This window comes from Rhinichthys klamathensis, unplaced genomic scaffold (genome assembly GCF_029890125.1).
Source record: "Rhinichthys klamathensis goyatoka isolate OS25496 unplaced genomic scaffold, OSU_Roscu_1.1 h1tg000412l_1, whole genome shotgun sequence".
Taxonomy (NCBI): Eukaryota; Metazoa; Chordata; class Actinopteri; order Cypriniformes; family Leuciscidae; genus Rhinichthys; species Rhinichthys klamathensis.
The window spans coordinates 1,467,910-1,494,892 of NW_026606912.1; the positions used below are offsets into that span (position 1 = coordinate 1,467,910).

Consider the following 26,983-nt stretch of genomic DNA (forward strand, 5'->3'; position numbering starts at 1 on the left):
GTATAGCTCTCAATCAGCCACCAGGGAAACGGTCGCCATTGACGTTGTGTAATTACCCTCACGCAACTTTAATGTGCTATAATGAAGTCCCCGTACAGTGAGCCGTGTTGCCATGTAAACAAACTTAAGTTCCTTTAACCCGCAAATCCATTCGCTGAAAAGTATAAAAAGACGGTCAAGTGTGTGTTTCTGAATAACACTTCACTTATAGGCATTTATCATTATAGACAATCATTTTACTCCTTCAGTATTGATTTTGACGTTCCATTGTCCCATTTTAAAATCAATCTCGGTAGCTGGAGCTTGTGCATGTGGTGAGTGGTTGAAATGAAGTGCGAGCTGCAGGTAGCCTGTCGCTCAACCCGTAATTACTCGCTGAAGAGCGCCACGCTTATTCTGTTCACTCTGCCGCTCAGTATGGGGTAAAGGCGGGAAAAAAGGATGAATGCTCGGAAAAACGTGGCATCCCGCGGAGCAAGGAACCCGGGCGCTCGTTTAGTGTTCAGGGTGCTCAGCATCCAAGTGTTTTAGTGAAGCTATTAGGCCCGGCTAATGAGGACGACGGGAATGGACAAATACAACCTCTAATTCGATTCAAATGTCAGTGTGGAGGGGAGCAGCTGTTGCTGTAGTGGTCTAAAGCTCTTAAAGGATTTGATGATTTTATGACCAAATAATGTAAAATGTTAGACATAAGCGATGTTATAAAAAAAGTAAGGCCAAATGAATGGTCTTTCAGACGAATTCGCTGAACATTAATTGAGGCTTTTAAGTCTCGTTCCCACTGAAAATAATTTCCAGTGAAGAATCACCATTGATGGTGCCATTTAGTCCTGTTCTCCAACTGTGACCATGAAACTGTGCCTTAGAGTGCTTCCTGATATTCGCAATGCCATTTAAATGTATTTTAATTAGGTTTTGGTTATCTTCAAGAATTACAGTATTTTGATTAATTTTCAAAAAGGTCCAACAGACGCACTATAAAACAGAAAAACACGTGTTTGGGGAAAAAAACATTCAAATGGAGAACCTCCTGTAGACTAAAGGTGTGGTCATATTGACTTTTTTTGGTGAATTTTCATTTAAATTTGAATCCATGTGATCACAATCACTCTTGAGGTTGAAAGATTTCGCAACAGATTTAAGTTGGTAATGCGGATTGAGATTGAGCAACAGAACTCTGCTAGGTTTGAAACTGACTGGTGTGAGCTGTGCTTCATATATCGCCACACTATGAACAATAGACATTTCACAAATGGCACCTTAAAACAGCTTTACCTTAATACATTGTTTCTCAACTGACAACCAAACAGTAACAAAAAAATGTATTATACAAAGCAAAAAAAAAGTATTTTAAAACATTAAAATGTATTAATATTATCATTATCTGTATAAGCCCAACAATGCACTAAATTATTAACTTGAATATAGGCTCATCTTTGTAGTTTGAATGTTTGATTTGAATGTTAAACTTTCTTTCTTTTGTTTGTTCTTTCTTCTTTCGTTCACTTTGCAGATGCAATGGCTACTCCATCTCCAGCCAAGAGTATGGGCGACCCAGGCATCACGCCACTTTCCCCCACACATGTACTGGTGAGCTCAGCTTTTTATTGCCAGCATGACGTCACCCATTACATGAAGGAAATGTCCGGAGTGCAAATGGGGCCTTAATGGATTGTCTTATTTACCCTGAGCTGCAATTACATGCAACAATTTAATGCTTGACATATACTTGACAGTATCTCTCTACCTCTTTTCATGTCTCTCAGTTTCCCTCTGCTTCTTTTCCCTTTTGTCTTTCTACAGAATGACTCAGAAGAGAATGAGCCTACGAGGCACCCATATGTGGTGGTGGTGGCCATCGACTTTGGCACCACCTCCAGTGGCTACGCATATGCCTTCAATAAAGAACCAGAGTGCATTCACACTATGAGGTGAGACAAAAGGGGCAGAGAGAGAGAGAGAGAGAGAGAGAGAGAGAGTGGGGGTGTACCTGTAAAAGAAAAGCTCAAATGAGATTCCCAAAAGGACTCTTAAAAAATTATTATTTTTTGCTTATTTTGGGCAAAATGTAGTTTTCTTAGTTTTCTGTAGTTTATATATTATTATTTATTAATATAATTTTATAATTAATTATAAATTATTATTTATTAACAATTTTAAAATAATATAAAAGTAGTTATTTATATTCCTTTATATTTTATATATATCTTTTTTTTTCATCATTTTATGTAGAAAGTACCTTTTTTTTCTTCTTTCTATCCTTCAGTAGGGTTTTGAGTAAATTATGTTCGAACAGAGCATTAAAAAAAACTGTTCAACAGTTTATGTGTAGTCCATCTCTTCTGAAGACATTTAATATGATTGGCCATTAGAAGGTCATGTCTCTATTTCAGTCAAACGCACAGGTGTCTTCCTCTCTGGGCACTTAGATGCACTCATTAGATTAATACAGTCCCACTGTGTGTATAATGGTCTGAACCACGTAACACTGAACCACGTGTGTTGTATATGAAGGTAAACCCACAGCTGCTCTGCTATCCTGACCTGACCTACTTGGTCATGTGGCCTTTGACTCTAAGGTCAGCTCTCCAGAGTACCTGCTGGGCAGAGTCAGCCACGTGTTTCCTGCCCAAATGGGCATGTGGGTTTCATTTTAGGCATCAGACTCACTATGAAAGTTAGAAATAGGATTCTATTTGTTAAACTGCACAAGTACAGCTGTAGAGGGTGTGCGCACATATATCCACATATTAAAAGATGGTTTGAATACAAGCGTGAATAGAGGCATGAAAACATTTAAAGATAAGCCTACTGCTTTCTATTGAAACAAGAAGGCCATTGCATATACAGTACAGATATGTTTAGCTTTGTCTGACAAGGACTCTTAGCATTCCGTTGTCCACGGCTATAGTATTCATTTAGGATCTTGACTGTGTCAAATGTGGACAACGAGAGAGTGCGAGATGAGGAGGAGAAAAGGAACGAGTTAAATTGAGACTGCTCTTCTTTGGAAAAAACAGTGCCTTGCTTCAATCTGGTTAATTCGAATTGTGTTTTGACTGCTGCTACAGATTTACAAGCACAAATAGCCCAAGGCCTCTGAGATTATTTGGGTTGGACTGATAGTCTAGTCCAGGGGTTCTCAAAGTCTACATTCAAAGGTCCAAATCTGAATTTTCATCAATGTCAAAGGTCCGGAACTATTGGTTATTACAAAACTTATTTTTAATAAACATGCATAAAAAAATCAACATTCATTTTATTTAAAAAATAAGGTGTTTTTGAAAAAATTCAAAAAAAATTCTTAACAAAACACAACAAGAGGTAGGCCCAAAGTAACATGGTGCAAAATACAGAACAGTCTAATGTGAGAAATGGCACTGTCTGTCTCCCATCAGCTGCCGAAAACGTGGCACAAAAGGTGTGGTTGCCAGACGGAGACACTGGCCTAAATGTTCATTAGTCAAGCTGCTGCGGTATGAGTTCTTTACAGCATTCATTGCTGAGAATGCAGACTCACACCGATAGGTCGACCCAAACATGGTAAGAACACAGATGGCTACTTTCTGCAGATTGGGGAAATTTTCAGCTGTGACCATTTTAGTCCAAAAGGTAAGAGTGCCACAGTCCACTTCCTGCAAAGCCACATTTTCCTGTAAGTCAATGAGTTCAGTCTGCAGAGATGCCATGCTTGCCCATGGGAAGATGCTCTTGGTTTCTTTTGAAAACTCCTCAACATTCTTGACCAGGAATGGAGATGGAATGCAGAGCAGCACTTGTCTGCCTATATTGAACCCCTCAAAGCGCATCCTGAAATTTTCAGCTAGCTTCTCCAAAAAGGAAAGATGGTGACGATGGTGATTGCCATTAGTCTGCTGGAGAAGAGTTGGAAAGTGGATATGTGGCCCTGTGATGTCACTCTTAAAGATCTCCAGCCGCCTTTCAAAGGAGCGTACTGCTGCCATCAGATCACACACTGTGTTGCCTTGGCCCTGGAGCTTCAGATTCAGTTCATTTAGATGAGATGTTATGTCCACTAAAAAGGCCACAAGCTCCATGCTGTCATCATCCCTCAGAAAATCCAAGTAATGCCTGGCTTTGACATTCTTCTGCTGGGACAAAAACATCTCCAAATCTTTTCTGATGGCCCAAAACCTTTCCAAGACTCTTCCCTTACTCAGCCACCTAACATTGTTATGGAGGAGTAAGTCGTCATAAGCAGCATTTACCTGATAAGAGAAAGAAAAAAGATAAAAATAAATAAATACATGATCTTTGTAAATTCTGTAAATTTAAATGGTTTAAGTCTGTTGTAAGTAGATTTTGATGACAACCTTTAATACTTCCAAATGCATATAATTACATTTTCTCCTACATTTTATTCACAATTAAAAATTATTATATAAATAAAAAAACATTTGTGAAATAAGGGTTGACTTAACATTAGTCAGTGGGGAGATATTCAGCATTTCCTGCATTAATTATGCCTTAGTTTCCCATTGATTAAAATTGTTAAAGATTTAAATGCTTTGGCTCTGCAGCAGTGTGTGTATGTGTATGTGTATGTGTATGTGTATGTGTATGTGTATGTGTATGTGTATGTGTATGTGTATGTGTGTGTGTGTGTGTGTGTGTGTGATCATCACTTAATAATCCCCTATTGACCCACACACACAAAAACACAGTAGAAAAAGTCAAATTTATTCTCACCTCAGTCAGGAATGCCCGCAGAAGACGGTGCTGAAGGGCAGAGGATGCTCTCAGGTAGTTCACAAGCTTCATAATAGTTTCCATGACGTCTGAATATTGAAACTTTTCCAAGGCTAGCACACAGCACGGACTGGTGTATAATACAGTGGTATGTCAGCAGGTCGGAGTGCTCCTCTTTCAGACGTTGAACAGCTCCCTTCTCCTTCCCTATCATGGCTGGAGCACCATCAGTAGTGATGGACACAATATTCTTGACATCAATTCCCCGTTCATTAAGCATCTGCATGATAGCTTCATAGATGTCCTCTCCTCTAGTGTGACAGAGTGGAGTAAGGCCCAGTAAGTCTTCACAGAATGTCCCCTTTGCCTTGCTGAAGTATCTGACAAACACACATAGCTGGGCTTGGTCTGTGCCATCTGTTGACTCATCCACCGCAAGTGAAACGCAGGGTGCATCTTTGATATCATCAGTTAACTGCTTAACTAAGTCATGGGCAAGTACCTCTGTCCTCCTGGTTGAAGTGTCATTGGACAGTGGGATTTTCTTTAATTTCTCTGACATCTCCTGTCTCTCCTTTCCCTCAAAAAAAGCATCTACTATCTCCACTAAACACTCCTTAACTATCTCTGCATCAGAGAACGGCTTCTTGTTTTTGCCTAGTACCCAGGCCACTCGGAAAGATGCTTCTGTAGCTCTCTCTTGCTGTGTCACAGCTCTCACAAGCAACTTATTTGTTGATTCATATGAAGACTTTAGCTGTCGTAGTTTTGCTGTCCGTACCTCTGTATTTTGTGGATATTGCTGTTCAAAATGTCTGTGTTTTGTTTCATAATGTCGTTTGACATTTCCACTCTTCACAACTCCAACTGTCTCATTACAAATTAAACAGAATGGCTTCGTGCTGGATTGGGGCAAAATGAACGCATACCTCTCGGTCCAATCATCTTTAAAAACTCTATTTTCTCCGTCAACTTTTCTTTTCTTGGATGATGCCATCCTCACACCCATTCAAACGCTTACTGCGGTGAACTTGAAGTGTCGCGTCGCGCCCGATTACGTCAAAAATCATACGCTCACTGGATGTCATGGCAACTAAATCACGGAGGAAAACTTTAAATATCTCGCCTTCGCTTTAATTTCGGACCATCTCAAAAAAGACATAACAAAACGAAACAAATGATTTTAACATGCGTTTATCAAAGTAGGAAATCCACACTTTTAATCCATTACACACAATTAGTGCTCTTGATACGAAATGGAGGCCGGTACGGATTGAATTCCCTCCGGGTCCGGATCCGGACCGGAGTCCGGACTTTGAGAAGTACTGGTCTAGTCCCTAAACCTTTACATAAACTCAGATTGCCTTGTAAAAAGCTCACAAAACTCATTTACTAAATCTGTTTATAGTCAAGAAGACAGCTGCTTTGAGTTGGTTAAAGATACAATATGTAATCTTTTACATAACATTTACGTAAAATTATGGAACTTGTCGTCAAGCCGATGGATCTGGTAATGTTAATGGATGAGTGAATACATTGATGTTTTTTATCATGACTGTGGTATGAAGGCTCGATTGCTAATGAGAGACAGATATCAGCGCCACGCGAGCCTCGCGGATGTAAAGGAATAAGGACATTTAATTCTACCAAACTACCCGCAAGTGCTGAATTACTCACACAGGTCAGTTTATTAGACGAATTAAACGTGAGGTAACTCAGCGCTGTTTCACTTGGTCTACTCTACACTATCACACTAAACGGCATTTGACTGTGTTGAAAGTTATAATGTTATTCTATGAGACTAGCAGTAAGCTAGATCAACATTAGAATAACATAGAGATCATATCCTAACATTTCATCATGTTGAGCTATATAACATTGATTAGTTTTATGTACATTTGCTCACCTGTCTAACAAAGTACATGTAAGAGCTCTGTCAAGTCGAAGTTAGTCACGGACGTGGAGCTCTCGGCATCTCGAAAACATCACGCTGAGATTGATTCTCGTTTTAGTTCTCCTTTTTTCCCAAAGTCTGCTTGCCATGGTCCATAATGTTTGAACGAAACAACAACAGCGTGAGCGTGCCGCTAGACGTAATGCAGTTGTCCAAGTCTGTTGCCATGGTTATACTATGGTACTATGGCAGTACTTAAGCGCAAACCAGGGGTAACGCGGATTTTACGTCATTGACAGGCGACAAGTGAACAGGTTTTCCGGGACGGCCAATTATTTAAAATTGAAATTTCTCTGAAATTAAAAATCTTTGGGAACTTTTGGGATATTGTAAGTACACAATTGCAGGGAATATATCACACTGTGCAAGTGATTTTTGGATATTTTATATATTGTACATTTAACAGGAGATTAATAGATCGACTTCAAGTCTGTCCTGATTCCACAGAATCCCAGAGTAATTTTTTAGTTTGTTCAGAGACCCATATTATTAACTCTGATAAGCTGATACCTTATGGACTATTACAGTTATGTCAATAATATCCAATTGACTTGTAATTACAGTAATAAGTTTGGCTATATAGTGCCCCCAAAATGTATATTTATAAATGTCAATGCTTTACATAACAAAATATCAAACAAAGCAGCAAACAGATGATAACCTTTTTACCAATTGGTCCCAATGTAGTTTTAGTGGATCCATGAAATCTCTTCATTATTATAGGGTGCATGTAGTCAGTGCTCTATTGTGAAAATTTTGGCATATGCAATTTCCTCTCCGTCAGTTCAGACAGTCAGTAGTCAAGGTGCATATTCTGTTTTTCCACTGAGGTCCTTCATCCTGGAAGTAAAGGGCCATGAATATTTTAAATCCCTCTGTCTCTGTATGATGCTTGAGCTGGTTTTATGACTGCCTTGATATGGATAATGAGGATGGGTAATGAGGATGGATAATCATCTGTGTGATGCATGATTGGGTTGAGTGATACTGTAGGTCATCTTAGGTAAGTTGAAACAGTTCTCTCTTAATTAGGAGAAGTGAAAAGCTAAAAGCTTCTGCCCAATGAAATCATTTCCTGATACCATCATATCTCTGTAGAATTCACGCTCTCATTGGTTGTTTTTCCTTTTTTGCTAGGCGCTGGGAGGGTGGAGACCCAGGTGTGTCCAATCAGAAGACGCCCACCACCATTCTACTGACCCCAGACAAGAAGTTCCACAGTTTTGGTTATGCAGCCCGAGACTTTTACCATGACTTGGATCCCACCGAGTCTAAGCAATGGCTCTATTTGGAGAAGTTTAAAATGAAACTACACACCACTGCAGTAAGGACACATTCCTACGATATTGTATTAGTGTTGACTTTGCGTCCCAGCACAAATATGCATTGAGGGAATTATTGATCATAAATGTGAGGACATGGTCTTCTGCCTGACACTGCAGGGATATATTCATAAATTACTGGCTACTGCATAACTTAACAAGTAATGCAAACAAACTCATTATTAACAGGTGAACCTATCAAAGCTTTAAGACACTGAAGCAATGCTGTTAATGAGTTGTCTAGTTTTATTAAATCTAAATTAAGTCTCTAAACTGTTATACAGTATATTTCCCTCATTGTGAATAATGTGATAAGTCTATTGAAGTACAAATACATTTTGAGTTTACACGTCAAGCTCTTTCTTGTTTCTGAGAGGCATTAATTGTCATTTTATCTTCTGCAGAATCTGTCCATTGATACGGATTTACATGCGGCCAATGGGAAAAGGGTGAAAGCTCTGGATATTTTTGCTTATGCGCTGGCCTTTTTTAAGGAGCAGGCTCTTAAGGTATGTCTTACTCACATGATCATACAGAATGCTATGTTAAACCCAGTCAATTCACATCATTTTAACATGTTTTAGAAAGAAGTCTCGTATGCTCACCAAGGCTGCATTCATTTTGTTAAATCAAAAATACAGTAAAAACAGTTATATTGTGAAGTATTATTATAATTTAAAGGTTCTCTAAGCGATCCTGGGTGACGTCACTTCTTGTTGACGTTCGAACTATTGTCAAACAAAACGGAGGCTAGCTAGACCCTCCCTCCTCCTCATCCGCACACTAACCCCCCAAACCACACCCCCAAACCCTTCTTGTCGGTCATTGGCTGAAACAGTTTGTTATGTTTTGGGGAGCGGGTCGCTGCAGTTTGTTTTTGGTGCTGTTTGTGAAGCATGGGCTGTCTACAGAGATCGCGTTTCTTTACAGTGTGTTCAGGGGACAGGCAGCCAGCGGATAGTGAGGAGATGTTTGCTGTATGTGACAAAAAATGTTTTGGCCTAAAAAACACATGACATCGCTTAGAGCACCTTTAAAGTAACTGTTTTCTATTTGAATATATTTTAAAATGTATTTTAATCCTGTGATGCAAAGCTGAATTTTCAGCATCATTACTCCAGGCTTCATGATCGTTCAGAAATCATTCTAATTTGCATATTTGGTGCTCAAGAAACCATTTCTTTTTATTATTATTATTATTATTATCATCACAGTTGTGCTGCTTAATGTCTTTACTGTTACTTTTTCTTTCAATTTAATGTGTTTTTCCGGAATAAAAATATTTACTGACCTCAAAAGGGATTTTTCTTATTGGATACAGGAGCTGAGCGATCAAGCAGGGGCGGATTTTGACAATGCTGATGTCAGATGGGTCATCACTGTACCGGCCATCTGGAAGATGCCGGCCAAGCAGTTTATGAGAGAGGCAGCGTATAAGGTATAACGTTTCTTTCTTACAACCGCATATGCTCAAAAATGCACGTCTCACTTTGATAAACAACCTACTTTGTGTTTTGATATTGGAGAGAGGTCTGTGTAATGTGTGAAACCCTTGAGTCATTACATTAATTGAAAGCACATTAAGCACAAGTTTGAAGTATGTGTTGTACAGATCCCTGGTGGGTGTTTTAAGGTACTGCAACGCTTTAGTTGAGCTGTTAAATTGAAAGAGAGGAAGTAAAAGAGCACTGTTTTGCTGGCAATCTAAAATATAAAAGGAATGAGATATACAGAAATACAGGATGTAAATGGGAAGAGAGGAAAGGCAGAGATTAACGGAAAAGGAAAAAGGAAAGACACTTATCTCATCCCTTAGATACAGCCTCTGTTTGTTTGTTTTCACTGTCTCTTAACTGGACCACCTATAGAGACCCCATACATGTGGTACTGTATCGCTGACTGTCACTGTTGGCTTCATTGTGAGCATTTGTGTGTGGATCTGTAGTCGAGACATGTGGCCTGTGTGTGTGTACGGTAGTAATATGAGCTGCATTATTGAGATATTTATACCTGGTTTTACAAGTGGTCACGTGACACCGATTGCTTTTTACACCTGGTTTTGATATGCAGCTTCAGTTTATCATTCATATTAGTCATATTGAAGATGTTTTGTGAAGATTTTTTTTTTTAGGTCAAATTGTTATTTTCTTTTTGCAATGTAAAGCCTGAAGGGATTGGTTGACAAGCAAGTAGTAAACAGAGGGGTTAATTTTCTCGCTCTGAAGAGAGACAGAAAGGGAGGAAGAGCAGGGTGTGGCCTCAGCGTCTCTCATCTCAATCCAAAGCAAAGAAAAAATGAGGCGGGGAAGGCAAGAGCGGGTGAGCTACATCAATACACAGCAAGAAAAGAGAGAACAGTGGGAAACGAGTCTGCAACACTTGATATCTGCAGTGGGAATTCCTGCAAAGCTTGCCTCAGGAGCGCGTGTGTGTGCGTGTGCGTGTGCGCAGTGACTCAGCTCTTCATCTGCTGGATCAGGAGAATTGAAAGAAAGGACACTGCATTCACCCTTACCTCTGTCTCGCTCTCTGCATCCCTTTTTGCTTACATCGCCGCCCCATATCTCACCGAATCCTGCAGCACACTCACAGCAAACAGTGTCACTCAGCACAGCATGTGTGTGTGGTGTTTCTTTACATTTTTACACTCCCCTCATATTTGAAGTGAGGTAATATGATCTTGATGTATCCGTACATCGATTTGCGTTATTTACATATTCCTTTACCTGGTAAGTGAGTCACGACAGTTAATATTTAGGTGGGGATGTTTTGGGTTGTGCTGCAATAACTGTTTTAGATTTTATAGGTAGTTGACTTCAGGCAATAACAGCTGTATCCTGCAGTGTGAAATTCAATTTATCAATACAATACAATACATTTATTTGTTTTATTTATATGAATTTAAAATAACTCAAAGGTAAATAAAATACTGAAAAATATACACACTTGAGAGGTCAGCCGTTAGCCAAAACCGTTTGGGGGCTTCTGAAATGGTTTTATTAGAAAATATCTTAAATTGCCTATATATTGTTAGGGCATCCTATAATATAGACAGAAATATGCTTGTGTGTGACCAGTGTTATTTTAGTGTTATTATATACTATTGTAGTTTGGGTTTAGTGTTTTTTGTTGTTGTTGTTGTTGTTGTTGTTGTTGTTGTTGTTGTTTTTTCAGTTTTTATTTTATTTTTAGTGATTTTGTTTTGTGCTTTTGTCATTTTTATGATTTAAAAAAAAAATTTTTTATTATTTTATTTCAGTTTTGTTTTTTATTTATTTCCTGTTAGTAATTTAATGCTTTAACTTAAACTTATTATTTCAGTTAGTTGCCAAGGCAACATTTCTTATTTTTGTGTCGTTTCTTTTTTTATCTGATATTTATTTCAGCTTTATCTCAATTAACAAGTTTGTTTTTTAGTTAACGATAATTACTATAAGGTCTGTGGGAAGACTATGTATTTATAAATTGCAGTAAATGTGAATTTAATGGAGTCTTAAAGGGATACTCCACTTTTTTTGGAAATAGGCTCATTTTACAACTCCCCCAGAGTTAAACTGTTGAGTTTTACCGTTTTTGAATCCATTCAGCCAATCTCCGGTTCTGGCGGTACCACTTTTAGCATAGCTTAGCATACATCATTGAAGTGGACAAGACCATTAGCATTTCTCACAAAAAAATCACCAAAGTGTTTCGATATTTTTCCTATTTAAAACTTGACTCTTCTGTAGTTACATCGTGCACTGAGACCGACGGAAAATGTAAAGTTGCGATTTTCTAGGCTGATATGGCTAGGAACTATACTCTCATTCCTGCGTAATAATCAAGAAACGTCACTGCCATACCATGAGCGCAGCAGGCGTAATGATATGACGCAGCGCCTGAAAATAGGCCACCTTCCGTCAACACAACGGAACTATTTTCAGGCGCTGCGTCATATCATTATGCCTGCTGCGCTCATGGTACGGCAGTGAAGTTTCTTGATTATTACGCAGGAATGAGAGTATAGTTCCTAGCCATATCAGCCTAGAAAATCGCAACTTCACATTTTCCGTCGGTCTTAGTGCACGATGTAACTACAGAAGAGTCAAGTTTTAAATAGGAAAAATATCGAAACACTTTGGTGATTTTTGTTTGAGAACTGCTAATGGTCTTGTCCACTTTAATGATGTATGCTAAGCTATGCTAAAAGTGGTACCGCCAGAACCGGAGATCGGCTGAATGGATTCAAAAACGGTAAAACTCAACAGTTTAACTCTGGGGGAGTTGTAAAATGAGCCTATTTCCCAAAAAAGTGGAGTATCCCTTTAAATACTCTTAAGTTAATGAGTAAAAATTCACATGTTTTTAGTAAATATGAGCCTGGGTTTCATATTCCTGGTTTAATGTCTTGTCATTTGGTGTTTTGTACTCACCTAGGCTGGTCTGGTTTCTCGCGAAAACCCTGATCAGCTGATCATTGCTCTGGAACCAGAGGCTGCGTCCATTTACTGCAGGAAGCTCCGCCTCCACCAAATGGTTGATTTGGGCACCAAAACATCCCTGAACGGTTACAGCCCAACAGAGAATGTTGGGGGGGGGATGACCCAGGGTAAGCTACTCATTCAGTCTTTTACCATATTACAGGTACAACACAAGTTTTCTGCTATGAGGATAAACCAGATCACACTCATACTGTTCTAGTTATGCTCAGGTTTATGCTACAGCACTTAAATGCTTGTTGTGGATAATGTTGTCCATGTGTTTTGATGCCACTAACCTGGCCAGTGATTAGTTCTTCTTCAAAAGGCATACCGGTAAGTTACTGTGTATAGAAAAGCCAGTCAAATTATAGCTTGGCAGATAAAGTTAAGATAGTGAGTAAAGAAACTGGGGATGCTGCTGTTGAGGGAGGCTAGTTATTAGGTATGGTTGAAAATTCAGTTTATAGGGGGCTGTAGTTGTTCGGCTAGTCATGGTGTGTCTTTTTGAGAGTGAGAAAGACCAGAAAGATACAAAAAAATATTTTACTATGTATAGTAAAGTAGTGAACTGTAAAGATGTTCTGTTCTTCAATATGAAAAGACCCAATTTTTACAACATCCAACATTCAGAAAACAGTGGGAGTGAGGAAGGGAGAGATGAATAGCTTTTAATTTAAGCTCATTTTAGATGACTAATATATCTTTGTTCGACCTTTCCTCATGCATGTGTTTGTTTGCATATGTAAATAGATATATCACATATACCCTACAGTTCAAAAGTTTGGGGTCTTTAAAGAAATTATTCAGCATTGAGAGAATGCAAACACATATGCAAACACATTAAATTAATCAAAAGTGACAATAAAGACATTTGTTACAATTTATAAATATTATTTTTAATGTTCTTTTGAACTTTCTACTCAAATAATCCTGAAAAAATGTATCATGGTTTCCACAAAAACCTGTTTTCAACATTGATAATAATAAGAAATGTTTCTTAAGCACAAAAAAAAGAAGATCAGCTTTGCCATCACAGGAATAAATTACATTTTAAAATAGGATAAAATATAAAATGTTTTACTGTATTATTGATTAAAAAAATGCAGCCTTGGTGAGCATGAGAAACAGACCCCAAAACAGTAGTGTATTTACAACCATACATGAACAGATGGTTATTCAACTATGGACACTTTTACTTTCCCAAGGGTTAATGTTTACATTTTATAATTCAATTATTTGTTTATTTTATTCATGCCTTCATCTTTTATTTTGTGTCATTTATTTATTTTTTACTTTGAAAGAAATATATACAAAAAAGTGTGCAATCCAAATTCAATCTTAAAATATGTAAATTAATCAATTAAAGTGCCCATAGTTGATGAAACACCTCATTGCATTCCACAGTAAATCTCATGGTATGTCTTACCAGTTTACTGTATGTCACACACCAAAGTATGATGTAATTGCGTCAAATTCAAACCTCAGAAGTAAAGGTGCTTTTGTATAGAAGCAGAGCCGAGTGCATCTTCTTCTCCTTTCCCCTTCCACTCCACTCCAGTTCACCTCCATTGCCCTGCTCATGTCCTTATGACCGACTGACAGCGCATGTACATACACTTATGCAGTCTGCTTTGTATAAAAAAAAAAAAACATTTTCAGACTAGTACATTGACTTTTCTAAAATATCAGACCACTAAAATACATTTTCATGTGCATTCAGAAGGCAACAGTCATTTGGACCACTGCTGAATGGTGATGCCAGCATGAGAAACAGCTTCGGCAAATTCACGATCCCCCTGCCTCATACATTTCTCTCTCTCTCTCTCTCTCTCTCTCTCTCTCTCTCTCTCTCTCTCTCTCTCTCTCTCTCTCTCTCTCTCTCTCTCTCTCTCTCTCTCTCTCTCTCTCTCTCTCTCTCTCTCTCTCTCTCTCTCTCTCTCTCTTTCTCTTTCTATTGAATTTTGCATGCACATTTATTCATAATCATGTAATTGTGTGAGGTCATGCCTTGCATTCCCTTGGAAAGAAAACAATTTTAATTATACCAAAAAAAATGTTAACAATCTGTTTCTGGACCATTTGTACAATTAACCACATTTGTAAAGAGTTTAATTATTTTTGGTTGATGTCAACATTTAAGAATGTTACGATAAGTATGTTATTTGGTCCATTTAACTGTATGTCTGAAACAGCTAAAGCAGAACTATCATTCCTGTAAAAAACTATATCAGGGGACATGTGACATCAGTGACCCCAGTCTGATGACGTCAGCAAGCACATCTGTAACTGTAAACCTTACAAAAGAAGTGACACAAAAAGAATTTGACCTGATGGATTTTGTGCAGTAAAGATGAAAATAACAGCAATTGTTGAAGTAATGGTTCTGTGGTGAAAAAACAGGTTATGATGCATAGAAGGAAAGTCTAAAATTGCATGTGCTCTCTTTGCATATGCTGTTCTATAGATAGAGAGCGAAAAAGAATGGATGAAGGACATGTTTATTGATTATTTTAGCAGCAGTAGTATTTGTGCTCTGATAGTCTGTATATTTGAACATGGTTATTTTAGGAGAGCCTGAGACAGGAAGCAGTTGTGTGAGGCGACCTGTTGTGGAGCAGGGCAACAGTGAGCAGCACAAAGGAAGGCTGACAGCCATAGATCTACTCCATCTCTAAAGAGACATAATATGCCCTGGCCCCTGAGGGATGTCTCACAGAATATTTCCGATGTTTGTGTGTGTGTGTGTGTGTCTGTGTCTGTGTCTGTGTCTGTGTCTGTGTCTGTGTGTGTGTGTGTGTGTGTGTGTGTGTGTGTGTGTGTGTGTGGTGTGTGTGTGTGTGTGTGTGTGTGTGTGTGTGTGTGTGTGTGTGTGCGCGAAGATGTTCATTTTTAATGTTCCCTATCAAGGCTACGGAACTTCGACATTACGGATGTCGTATATGGGAACTCCTCTCCTCCTTCACTTCCGCTGAAATCTTATAGGCTAACGCCAGCAAAGCTGGCCAATTGACGCAAATATGCAAATACTGAACATGCAGTATAAGTACAATGCAGCGTCAATCCTTCTTTAGAATCTCTCTCTTCACGCTCAAATCGTGTGCTAGATAGCTGATACTACAACAAACCTAAGGATTATTTCACGCCGTCGTCGAAGGTGCGCCGAAGATACGCTTACTGTCTTCTGCATCCGATGGCGACTATCTGCAACTTGTGCTCGGGCCCCATCGTGCCCCCGGACACGCACCTGTTCTGTATCGCATGCATGGGGCTGGCCCATGCTGAGTCGGCCCTCGGGGATGGCGGGTCGTGCGAGCACTGCGCGGACATGTCCCTTCGAGCTCTCAAGGCCAGGCGGGATGAGGCTCGTGCAGCTGCGGGGATTGGGCCCACTGCCGCCACCGAGCCGCTGGTGGGCCCCCCCAACCGCGGAGTCGAGATACGGCCTCCGGTGAGTTTCCCCGATGCCACCTTTCGCCCCCCTCGTGAGGTCGCGGACTTCGTGTCTTTCGGGGTGAGCGAGGAGGAAGACTCCATGTCTCTGTCTGCCTCCGAGACCGACTGGGGCGCGGAACAGGCCGCCCCGGACTTAGCGGCTTCGGAACAGGACACCCCGGCGGACCTACAGGATGAGCTTTTTCGCATCCTCTCCAAGGCCGTCGAGGAGCTGGACCTCTCTTGGAAGGCCCCGGATGAACCCTCCAAGAGCAAGCTAGACACGTGGTTCCTTCAATCGAGCCGCCGCCAGGCCGCTTCGAGGAGAGGAACCCCGTTCTTTCCTGACGTTCATGAGCACGTGGTGAAGTCGTGGGCGGCCCCGCAATCGGCGCGCACCCTCACTTCCACCCAGGCCATGTTTGCCCCCGTGGACGAGGCGGGGGACCGCGGCTACCTCCGAATCCCCCCCGTCGAGGAGACCGTAGCCGCGCATCTCTGCCCATCGGCTCCCGCCCTAGGCTCGGACCGCAGCCTGCCGTCCAAAGCCTGCAGATTCACGGCCCACCAGGTTAACAAGGCTTATGGAGCGGCGGGGGAGGCGGTGTCTGCACTGCACGCCATGGCCGTGCTCCAGGTGATGCAGGCGAAGCTGTTGAAGTCGCTGGATGGCGCCGCCTCTGTCGACGCTGACGCCATCCGGGACCTTCGTTCAGCCACGGATCTCGCGCTCTTGGCCACGAAGCGCTCAGCTCAGGCGGTAGGCCGTTCGATGGGGTTCATGGTGGTCCTCCACAGGCACCTGTGGCTCACCCTTTCCGACGTTCAAGAGGCTGACAGAAAGACGCTGCTGAACGCACCGATCTCCCCAGCAGGCCTGTTCGGGGATGCCGTCGAAAAGGTCACCGAGAGATACTCCGAGACCCAGAAGAAGGCAAAGGCGATGAGTCACGTCATCCCTCGGAGGGCGCCGCCGCCTCCGCTGCATCCTCGCTCTCGCTCGTCATCTGCCTCGGGCCGCCAACCTCAAGCGGCGGCGAGACGGCAGTCAGCACCTCGCCAGGAGCCGGATGCTCACAGAGGGCGGAGCAACCAGTGGCAGGGTGCGGGGAAGAAGCGGGCGGCCCAGAGAAGTCCGCGCAGGAAGGTCGTTGCGTCTCCAGCGAGACCCAAGAAATCGTCCTGACCGCCCGGGCAAGAGGGGAAGAGAGCGCCAGGCCGGCCCTGCTCCAAAGCGCCGCGCTCTTCAGCACATAGTCCCTCGGCGTTTCACGAGCGACGTGTGCGATTGTTTTGTAAATGCTGTTGCATGTGTGTGTTCAATAAAGCAAAATACTTGTTCACAAACAGAGTTTTTTTCCCCTCCTGCACCACACACCGTGTTACCCGCCCTGCCTACGAGCAGTGCAGAGTCACGGTTGTTAACTATAAGGGCACCTCGCGGCCGCGAGGTGTTCATTCACAGCCCACACACAGCGGCGATGACCGCAGGTTTAGATCAGCCCACACTGAGTCACTTTCAGGCAGCGTGGGAGGCTATTCCGGGCATTTCTCCGTGGGTCCTAAATATAATTCGGCACGGGTACACACTTCAGTTCAAACGCAGACCACCCCGCTTCCGCGGCGTAATTCAGTCGTTAACCTTGCCCCAAAACGCTCATGTCCTGAGGCAGGAGGTGTGCAGCCTGCTCGAGAAAAAAGCGATAGAGCCGGTTCCCCCGAGCGAGTGGGAAAGCGGGTTCTACAGCCGCTATTTCGTAGTGCCGAAGAAGGGAGGGGGTCTCCGCCCCATTCTGGATCTGAGACCCGTCAACAGAGCGCTTCACAAGCGCGCGTTCAGGATGACTACACTGAAACAAATCCTGGCGCAAATTCGCCCCGGAGATTGGTTCGCTTCGGTGGATTTAAAGGACGCGTACTTTCATATTCAGATTGTAAAGCGCCACAGACGATTCCTGAGATTCGCGTTCGAGAATTCAGTGTTCCAGTACGCGGTACTCCCGTTCGGACTGGCCCTCGCCCCCCGTACTTTTTCGAAATGCGTGGACGCGGCACTCTCACCCCTCAGAGCGAGCGGGATGCGTGTCCTGAACTATCTGGACGACTGGCTGGTCCTCGCGCAGTCGAAAGAAGCGCTGGTCAGCCAGGTGGATGCCCTCCTTCGGCACCTGGAGGTGCTCGGTTTGAAGGTGAACGTCCAGAAGAGTGTGCTCACACCGAGTCAGACGTCCTCATTCTTAGGAGTATGCTTGGACTCGGTGAGGATGAGAGCGCGCCTCTCCCCCGAGCGGGCGGAGGCTTTGAGCTCTTCTCTCGGTCTCTTCAGACCGGGCAGGCTCGCCCCACTGAAGGAATTTCAGAGGCTACTGGGTCGAATGGCAGCGGCTTCATCAGTGTGTCATCTGGGGCTGCTGCATATGAGACCTCTTCAGCTCTGGCTGAAAGCACGCGTCCCCCCGAGTGCGTGGTATTCCGGCCACATGCGCATTATGGTCACCCGAGGATGCGCCCGCGCCCTGGCCCCGTGGAAGAACCCAGATCTCTTCAGCTCGGGCGTCCCTCTGGGTATAGTGACACGGCGCGTGGAGGTCCTGACGGACGCTTCGTCCACCGGATGGGGAGCGGTCTGCTTGGGGAAGCCCGCCTCGGGTCAGTGGTCAGAGGAGCAGATGGGTTGGCACATAAATCGCCTGGAACTGAGAGCGGTCTCTCTAGCCCTAAAAACCTTCCGGTCGCGGCTGGAGCAGAAACATGTGTTGATTCGAACCGACAACACTTCAGTGGTCTCGTACATAAATCGTCAAGGTGGTGTACATTCCAAAGCTCTTTTCAAGCAGGCGGAATCCCTTCTGCTGTGGGCGGACCAGTTTTTCCTCTCGGTGAGAGCGGCTCACATCCCCGGTGTTCTAAATCGCGGGGCGGACATGCTCTCGAGGAGCGGAATTCCTCAGGGGGAATGGAGGCTTCACCCTGGGACGGTTCAGTTGATATGGAATCGTTTCGGCAGGGCGGAGGTCGACCTCTTTGCGACGAGCGAGAACACACACTGTCGGACGTTCTTCTCGCTGTCCCGTTCCTCTCAGGAGGTGGACGCGCTAGCTGCGCGTTGGCCGAAAGCCCGTCTCTACGCTTTTCCTCCGGTGAAGATTTTGCCCATGGTGTTGTGCAAAATCAGAGAGGAGGGGGCGGCGGTGACTCTAATAGCCCCGAACTGGCCGAATCAGCCATGGTTCGCGGATCTGGTGGAGTTACTGGCGGGGCAGCCATGGGAGATTCCGCTCAGGAAGGATCTGTTATCTCAGGCGAGCGGAACGATCTGGCATCACAGCCCCGGACTGTGGAATCTTTATGTGTGGCCGCTGCGGGGTCGGTGAGCGGGCGAGATGCGCTTCTCTTGCGTGCTTTGGATACCGTAGAGGAAGCGCGAGCCCCGTCCACCAGGCGCCTTTATGCTCTGAAGTGGGGTGTTTTCTCTAAATGGTGCCAGGATGGCGGTACAGACCCAGCGAACTGCTCTGTGTCGGTTATTTTACGCTTCCTGCAGCACAAGATGGATGAAGGGAGCCTGCCGTCCACTCTGAAGGTGTATGTGGCTGCTATCGCGGCGTTCCACCCCCCTATTGACGGACAGTCTATCGGTAGGCATGCGTCGGTGACACGGTTCCTCAAAGGGGCTAGGAGATTATGCCCTGCGCGTCCGCCTTCGGTGCCGCCGTGGGATTTAGCATTGGTCTTGGAGGCTCTGTCGCGCCCGCCATTTGAGCCTTTAGCTTCTATCGCTATTAAGGAGCTTTCGGTCAAAACGGCTCTGCTTCTCGCTCTTGCTTCGGCGAAGCGAGTTGGGGATTTACAGGCTTTCTCTGTGAGTGATGACTGTATTCGCTTTGGACCGGGAAACTGTAATGTAACTCTCAGGCCGAGGCCGGGCTATGTCCCTAAGTCGCTCAATACCCCGTTCAGAGCGCAGATTGTTTCTCTGCCTGCACTGTCTGCTGAGCCATCGTCCTCCCTGGGTTCGGATGCTCAGAATGCTGTTTGCCCAGTCAGAGCGCTCCAGGAATACATTTCTCGCTCGGCCGCTTTTCGACAATCGGACCAGCTGTTTGTGTGCTTTGGTGGGTGCAACAAGGGACGGGGGGTCTCTAAGCAGAGGCTTGCTCACTGGATCGTGGACGCTATTGTTTTGGCTTATGTTTGCCAGGGGCAGGAATGCCCCCTTAACGTCAGAGCTCATTCGACTAGAGCGGTGGCTTCTTCGTGGGCTTGGACTAAGGGTATGTCTATTCAGGATTTATGTCTTGCGGCTGGCTGGTCTTCTCAGAACACGTTTGCCAGATTTTATAAGCTGGACTTGCCCTCTGTAGCGTCTCGTGTACTTTCGGTGAGTTGATTTTTTGCACAGTATATGCGAGCTTCTCTGCGCTGCGCTCATGAGCTGCTCTGTGTGTTGTGTTTTACTGCGTCACCGCTTGCGTTGGCCTTATTACTGTTGTTGTTGCCCTGACTGATAGTTAGTGCAAACTTCCCCGGTTATACTGCTCGGGATATGCAAATTCTGGCAGTGTTTTGCGAGCTTGTGATTGGTTAAATTGGGCCTATCAGAGGTTAGAGGTTCGCTATTGGCCAATCTCAGCCTATCGGAGGCTTGCATACCCAACGGTCTTATGTTGGGTCTGTTGTCTGTGGTTTGTTTACACTGCCACGGCGGGATTTTATACAGTTCCCATATACGACATCCGTAATGTCGAAGTTCCGTAGCCTTGATAGGGAACGTCTCCGGTTACTTTCGTAACCTCGGTTCCCTGAAAGGCAAGGAACGAGACATTACGCTCGCCGCCGTGTTCGCTATTGATTTAGCGTTCGTTCGATTCTAAAGAAGGATTGACGCTGCATTGTACTTATACTGCATGTTCAGTATTTGCATATTTGCGTCAATTGGCCAGCTTTGCTGGCGTTAGCCTATAAGATTTCAGCGGAAGTGAAGGAGGAGAGGAGTTCCCATATACGACATCCGTAATGTCTCGTTCCTTGCCTTTCAGGGAACCGAGGTTACGAAAGTAACCGGAGACGTTTTTGAAAGAAGTCTCTTATGTTCACTAAGGCTGCATTTATTTGACCAATAATATTGTGAAATATTACAATTTAAAATGGCCGTTTGAATTGATGGCAAAGCTGAATTTTCAGCATCATTACTCCAAGTCTTCAGTGTCTCATGATCCTGATTTGGTGTTTCTTATTACGGCTGTATTTTTTCGGCGCCAATGTTAACAGATTAGAGCATTCACACTGAGGTGGCGTGGCAGTGCAGAAGTGGCAGTGCCGCGATCATTTCAGCTCCAAGTCTATTTGTATTTTTGCTGTGCCGCTTATGCTGAATTAAACCCACAGAGCTAAACTAAACGAAAACACATTATTGCCAGGTTTTTTTACCCAAAGGTCAAAGGCCTGTTTAAATTATTAAAACTAGAGGTATATCTTAACTTTAAGATTAATACAAAGTTCTGTCATGAAACTCTAGATGTCGCAGGCCAATGGATCCTTAACTCAACCTGCTTGTAATCACATCGTTATCTATAGGGCACAGCTGATTGGTTCCTGCTGTATCAGCAGCCAATGGGCTCGCATACTCAACCTTCAAATACTTGGGTACCATCGCTTCAATTGTGAAAGCACAATGGGCTCCCGCTCTGCATACGCACAGCTTCTGCGCTGCCTCCGCACTGCTTGCACGTCCAGTGTGAAACGGGCGTTATTATCAATGTTGCAAACAGTTGTGTTGCTTAATATTTTTTTGTTAACCATGTTAATTTTTTTCAGGATTCTTTGATAAATACAAAGTTCAAAAGAACAGCATTTATTTAAAATAGAAATCTTTTGTAACATTATAAATGTCTTTACTGTCGCTTTTCGTCGCAATCGTTAACACTTTACAATAAGGTCTTTCATTTGTTAACACTAGTTAATGCGTTAACATAGACTAACAATGAGTAAATGTATTTTTGCAGCCTTTAATAATATTTGTTAATGTTATTTAATAAAATGTACATGTTCATGTTAGTTCACAGTGCATTAACTAATATTGTTTATTGTTAGTCCATTTGAATGTTAGTCAATTTCTAATATTAACAAATTAAAATGATCATTAGGGTTGACCAAATGTAATAATTTAGGAATCAATGAAGAATCGATATACAGTACATCTGAAGTAAATTATGTTCTCCCAAACTTTTCCACAAAATCAAAGAAGTTTGTTTTTATGGTTTTTGTTGCATCGTTTTGTCCGCATATGTAGTTCAATGCCTCGATATTTCGATAATCTAAAATAGACTGTAAAATTTCAGATGTGGGTCTGTTGTGTGTTGAAAACACTGTTCGATGGAGCGGTTGTTAGGTCTCCCACGCCCCATCAGAACTTGCCATGTACTGAAAAAAAAAAAAATGTCAGCATTGTTTCTGTGGGTTGGAGGAAATGTCAATCTGACATCAGTCTCCATGCGGTCACTCTCCCTTAGAGCTAACACTTCCTGTTTGGGAATGTTTACAACTGTCAGGATGGCCATTATCCTCTGATGTCATCAGACCAACTGCCCTTTTATCAGACCAGGACACTCTCCCCTCTGCAGTGAAGGAACAGAGACTTTTGCATTCCGGTTCCAGTCAGGAAGTTCACAAAAGTGAAAAAGAGAGGAAGTCTTTCAATGAAATATTTGTGGAAAGATGTACTGAAAAGTCTTAATTGTTATACCGCATTATTCAGATATTCTACTATTCGGATCAAATTTTAAGTTCCAATTTTGCATATTTGTAAGCATGAAATGGCTAGGCAACATGGCGTTAATAATTTAATGTATGTAATTAAATCAGAGAATCTAGTAGAGGTTATTTAATTTAATTAATAGTGTCAGTATTACAGGAATATCATGCAGAAAATGTGTTTTATTTTATTGGGGGGTGGGGTTCAATAAAAAAGGATGTTGCATGTTCATCCAATATTAGACAAAGTTGATTTTAGATATTTAATTATGCATGCTCGTTTCTTTTTCCTTTTTTTAATTCACATTTTTACATAAATTACATTTACTGTCATCCAACATCTAATTTCTTAACACTGTTAAATGGAATCAATAGCAAAATAAATATCCATTTTTTTTTTTTTATAATTGTACATTATAATGTTATGATTTAGTTAGTGTTTTAGTTGTAATTTATTTGGACAAAAATTTAATAGAATTTTATTATCAGCCGCAACCTGAAAATAATGATCAGCTAACAGTTTCAACTTAAATTTTATAAGGATGCACGATATTAAAATTCCAGTTTCAAATAAGTAAATAACATAAAAATGCCAGCTATTTCACTTTTCTTTTTTTCCCACAAATTTCCTTGAAAATAAAGGAGTCTGCTTTTTTCCAGCAGCATCACCCTGCTTAAAGAAATCACATGCAGCCCATGTTCCTTTCTCATCCTGTCGCCTTGCCTATAGAAATGCCACACACACACACATACACAAATAGCTTCACGCTGCATTCCCTCTCACACACACTTCCTGTCTCTCTCTGTCAATAACCAGCCAAGGAGCATGTGCGCCGTAACCGACAGAGCCGCACCTTTCTGGTGGAGAATGTCATAGGAGAGCTCTGGTCTGAACTCACTGAAGGTAGAGTCTTTGTCTTCTCACACACTTTTCTTTTAGTATTTTGCTCCTGCTGTTTCTAATGCTGCTGTCATAAGTTAAGAAAGCCTGAAGCTCTTAAGAAGGATGCACTAGTCTCAAATAGCTAGAACAAAAAAAAACACCTTTCAACAAAAAAACGGACCTCGATGCAGCTTATTCTGGCTAAGAATCATCCAATCAGATATGAAGAGACTGACTCGCATGTAAAACAACAGATTACAGTATGATTTGTTTTAATGCATAGACATTGTGTTTAGAATTTTAGTCTGTCCAAAAGTAATATTATACTTCATGATTATTTCACAGATTAAGTTGCATCAAGCCGCTCAATCAGATTGGCATTTCTGTGTTATATGCATTAAAGTCAGTGAGTGTGGTCCATGGATGTCCCAACTGAGACTAGATGCACCCTAGCTGAGAGCATAAGGAAGATGCTTAGTTTGAAAGCCCTGCTCTGGGGAGCCCGGACTTATTCTGCTGTCTGAATTAGCAGCTGCTCAACCGTCAGAATTTCCTCGGCAAACTTTGCCTATTCATCACTGCTGGAATAACCTCCACGCAAATTAATGTTATTCAAAATCATTCCAAATTTCACTACATTTTCAGTGTTAAAGGGATAGTTTATTCAAAAATGAAAGTTGTCATCATTTACTCACCTGAATGTTGTTGTTGTTCCACACCTGTATGTTTTTAAGAAGATATTTTGCAGAATGTCCAAGATGCTTTTTTATGGGGGAAAAAAGTCATTATGGATTTGGACCATCATTAGAGAGTAAATAATGATTTTTATTTATTTTTTGTTCATTTTTGGGTGAACTGTATATAGTAAATAATATACAAAACCTACATAAAACTTTAATTCCAAAGACTTCTATTTGAAATCCCAACCAGTGAACCCTAAATGTAGGTCTCCGTTCCCCTGACACCTTGGAAAAGCACTTGCCGCACTTTTCCGTCACTCACATCCAACATCTGCAGAGAGTTCGTGGAAAAGTATAAAATGTCACCAGACAAGATGTAGATCCACTAATTTCTTTTTCCTGGTGAGCCTCAAATGTTGTTTCTGCTGCTGTAGGTGACCGTTATGTGGTGGTGGATTGTGGAGGAGGGACAGTGGATCTCACTGTGCATCAGATCCGGCTGCCGGAAGGGCACTTGAAGGAGCTTTACAAAGCTTCAGGTACAAGACACAACTCTTAAGACTAGTAGCTTGAGATTAACATTTAGCTTAATTTAAAGAAGCTTTTATTTAAAAGAGAACTGCTATTCTGAAATATGTAATATCTGATTATTTCCAATAATCTGAAATCATTTTCATCTCTCCATCCTCTCCGTAGGAGGCCCGCACGGCTCTATCGGTATTGATTATGAATTTGAGAAGCTCCTATGTAAGATATTCGGGCAGGATTTCATCGACCAGTTTAAGATCAAGCGTCCGGCCGCCTGGGTGGATCTGATGATCGCGTTTGAGTCTCGTAAGAGGGCCGCAGCTCCTGACCGAAGCAACCCGCTGAATATTAACCTGCCCTTCTCTTTCATCGACTACTACAAGAAATTCAGAGGACACAGTGTGGAGCATGCACTGAGGAAGAGCAAGTGAGTGTCTAAATGTGGCAGAAATCACCCATGATCACAGTCCAGTCAAGTTGCACCAAACACAGATAATGACGAAACTGCCTGTAAATAATCTATCCACTTTCATGTTGCTTGAAACATGTATGTTTTTCCCCCCTTTGGAATAGCTTCTTTTTCCATAAAACAGAAATGCATTGTGATCAACTGGCTATCAAGTTTATTTGCAACCTTGCTTATATTCAAATAATAATAATTGAAATATCCATATGTATTTAAAAAAAAGATTTTTTTTAAAATAAATGATGAAATAATTTTTATTTATTTATACATTTTACTTTTCATTATATCCTATATATATATATATATATTTATTTTTATTATTATTTATTTATTTATTTATTAATTAAATATATATACACTCTTTTTTTACACATTTATTTCCCATTATTTATATATATATATAAATATATATATTCTCCCCTCACTCGCCCCGTTTCATTTTCTCCGGATGAATATTGTTTGTGTTACAGGGCTTGAATTTTGTCGTGGGATTGCACGTATTGCGCATAATTTTACTCATTCCTGCAGATTTTGTGCTCACACCCAAAGTACGCACACATAAAGCCGTCTCTAAATGGAGTTTCTTTTCGCTGCTTATTGCACTTAAACTGTCAAATACACACAAAATAATGTAAAAATGCCTGTCTTGGCGAGTATTCACCCAACACAGTCAGTTATGTTTTAAGTAAATGTAAACAGTTGAGAAAGAAAACATGTGTAACAGTATAATAGAATTGTGCGTCAAATTATGCGGTGATATTAAAAATATATATATGGCAGTTTTTCCCCATTATATTGATTGATGGCCAGTGAAAATTTGGGAGTAACCACTAGCCACAGTGGCTGGAGAGCAAAAAGTTAATGTCAAGCCGTGTGTGTGTGTGTGTATGTATATATATATATATATGTATATATATATGTATATATATATATATATATATATATATACATGTATGTATGTATACACACACACACCATAAAGGTCAGGATTTGATTCACTTATAGTTTTTCTCCATTGCTATAAACTGGTGACTGTTTCCTGCTGACTCTCTGCCTTTGCGGTAATTGTTGTCTGTCTCTTTTGAGGTCGGGCATGTGTGACCTACAGCCCCTGGAGAGTTAATCTGTCTATTCATGACTGCTGTCAATACCGTATACACAGGCATTCAATAAGCCATCATGCCCTGTATAAAGATGGCCAAGTCAGCTAAATGAATACCATGTCTGTGTGTGTGTGATTGCTGACTATGTGCTAAACACTCATAATCAAGGGCATAGGAACAATCTAAAAAACACATGAAACACATGTGGTGGGTGGGTGGGGGTGGGGGCACATGATAAATGCTTATCAGATTAGATTATTGCTTGCAGAAGCTTCTGTCTGGTCTTAAAGTTATCATTTTATGGATCCGGCTACAATTCTTTTCACATCACAACCAAGCAAAAAGATTATCCGAAAATGACTTAAAATAGTAGTCTTCTAAAACTAGTGATAATGGTATCAGAATCTAGTTTTATCATTCTAGCATTTTTGCAAAAAATGTCATGCTGTTATATTATTTAAGAGTTAAATTTATTCTTTCCTCCTAACACAGTAATGAGGTAATCAGTCGAGAGCCACGAGTAAGACTACTCTAACTTGCATGTTATAGATTTTGAGCTTTTATGTCTCACAGGGGACAGTTTTTCCAACAGGCAGGCGAGTCTGAGCACTCGTTCAGCCCTGCATCACACTGCACTGCGCAGCATTATGGGAATATGTGCATCTGCTTACTGGAAACCACAGCTATTA

The 26,983-nt window shown here is 41.9% G+C and overlaps 1 protein-coding gene across 3 annotated transcripts in view; it reads left to right on the forward strand.

The window, feature by feature from the left end:
- hspa12a (heat shock protein 12A) overlaps nt 1-26,983 on the forward strand; it is a 51,448-nt gene that overhangs the window by 19,820 nt on the left and 4,645 nt on the right. For 2 of the 3 annotated variants that reach the window (XM_056235035.1, XM_056235036.1), the window contains exons 2-10: nt 1,517-1,593; nt 1,807-1,934; nt 7,805-7,991; nt 8,394-8,498; nt 9,311-9,427; nt 12,406-12,577; nt 23,452-23,538; nt 24,632-24,736; nt 24,894-25,152. In XM_056235035.1, the coding sequence (XP_056091010.1) occupies nt 1,517-1,593; nt 1,807-1,934; nt 7,805-7,991; nt 8,394-8,498; nt 9,311-9,427; nt 12,406-12,577; nt 23,452-23,538; nt 24,632-24,736; nt 24,894-25,152 (1,237 nt within the window). The remainder of the gene's footprint in view (nt 1-1,516; nt 1,594-1,806; nt 1,935-7,804; nt 7,992-8,393; nt 8,499-9,310; nt 9,428-12,405; nt 12,578-23,451; nt 23,539-24,631; nt 24,737-24,893; nt 25,153-26,983) is intronic. The other variant, XM_056235037.1, reaches the window with a different exon arrangement.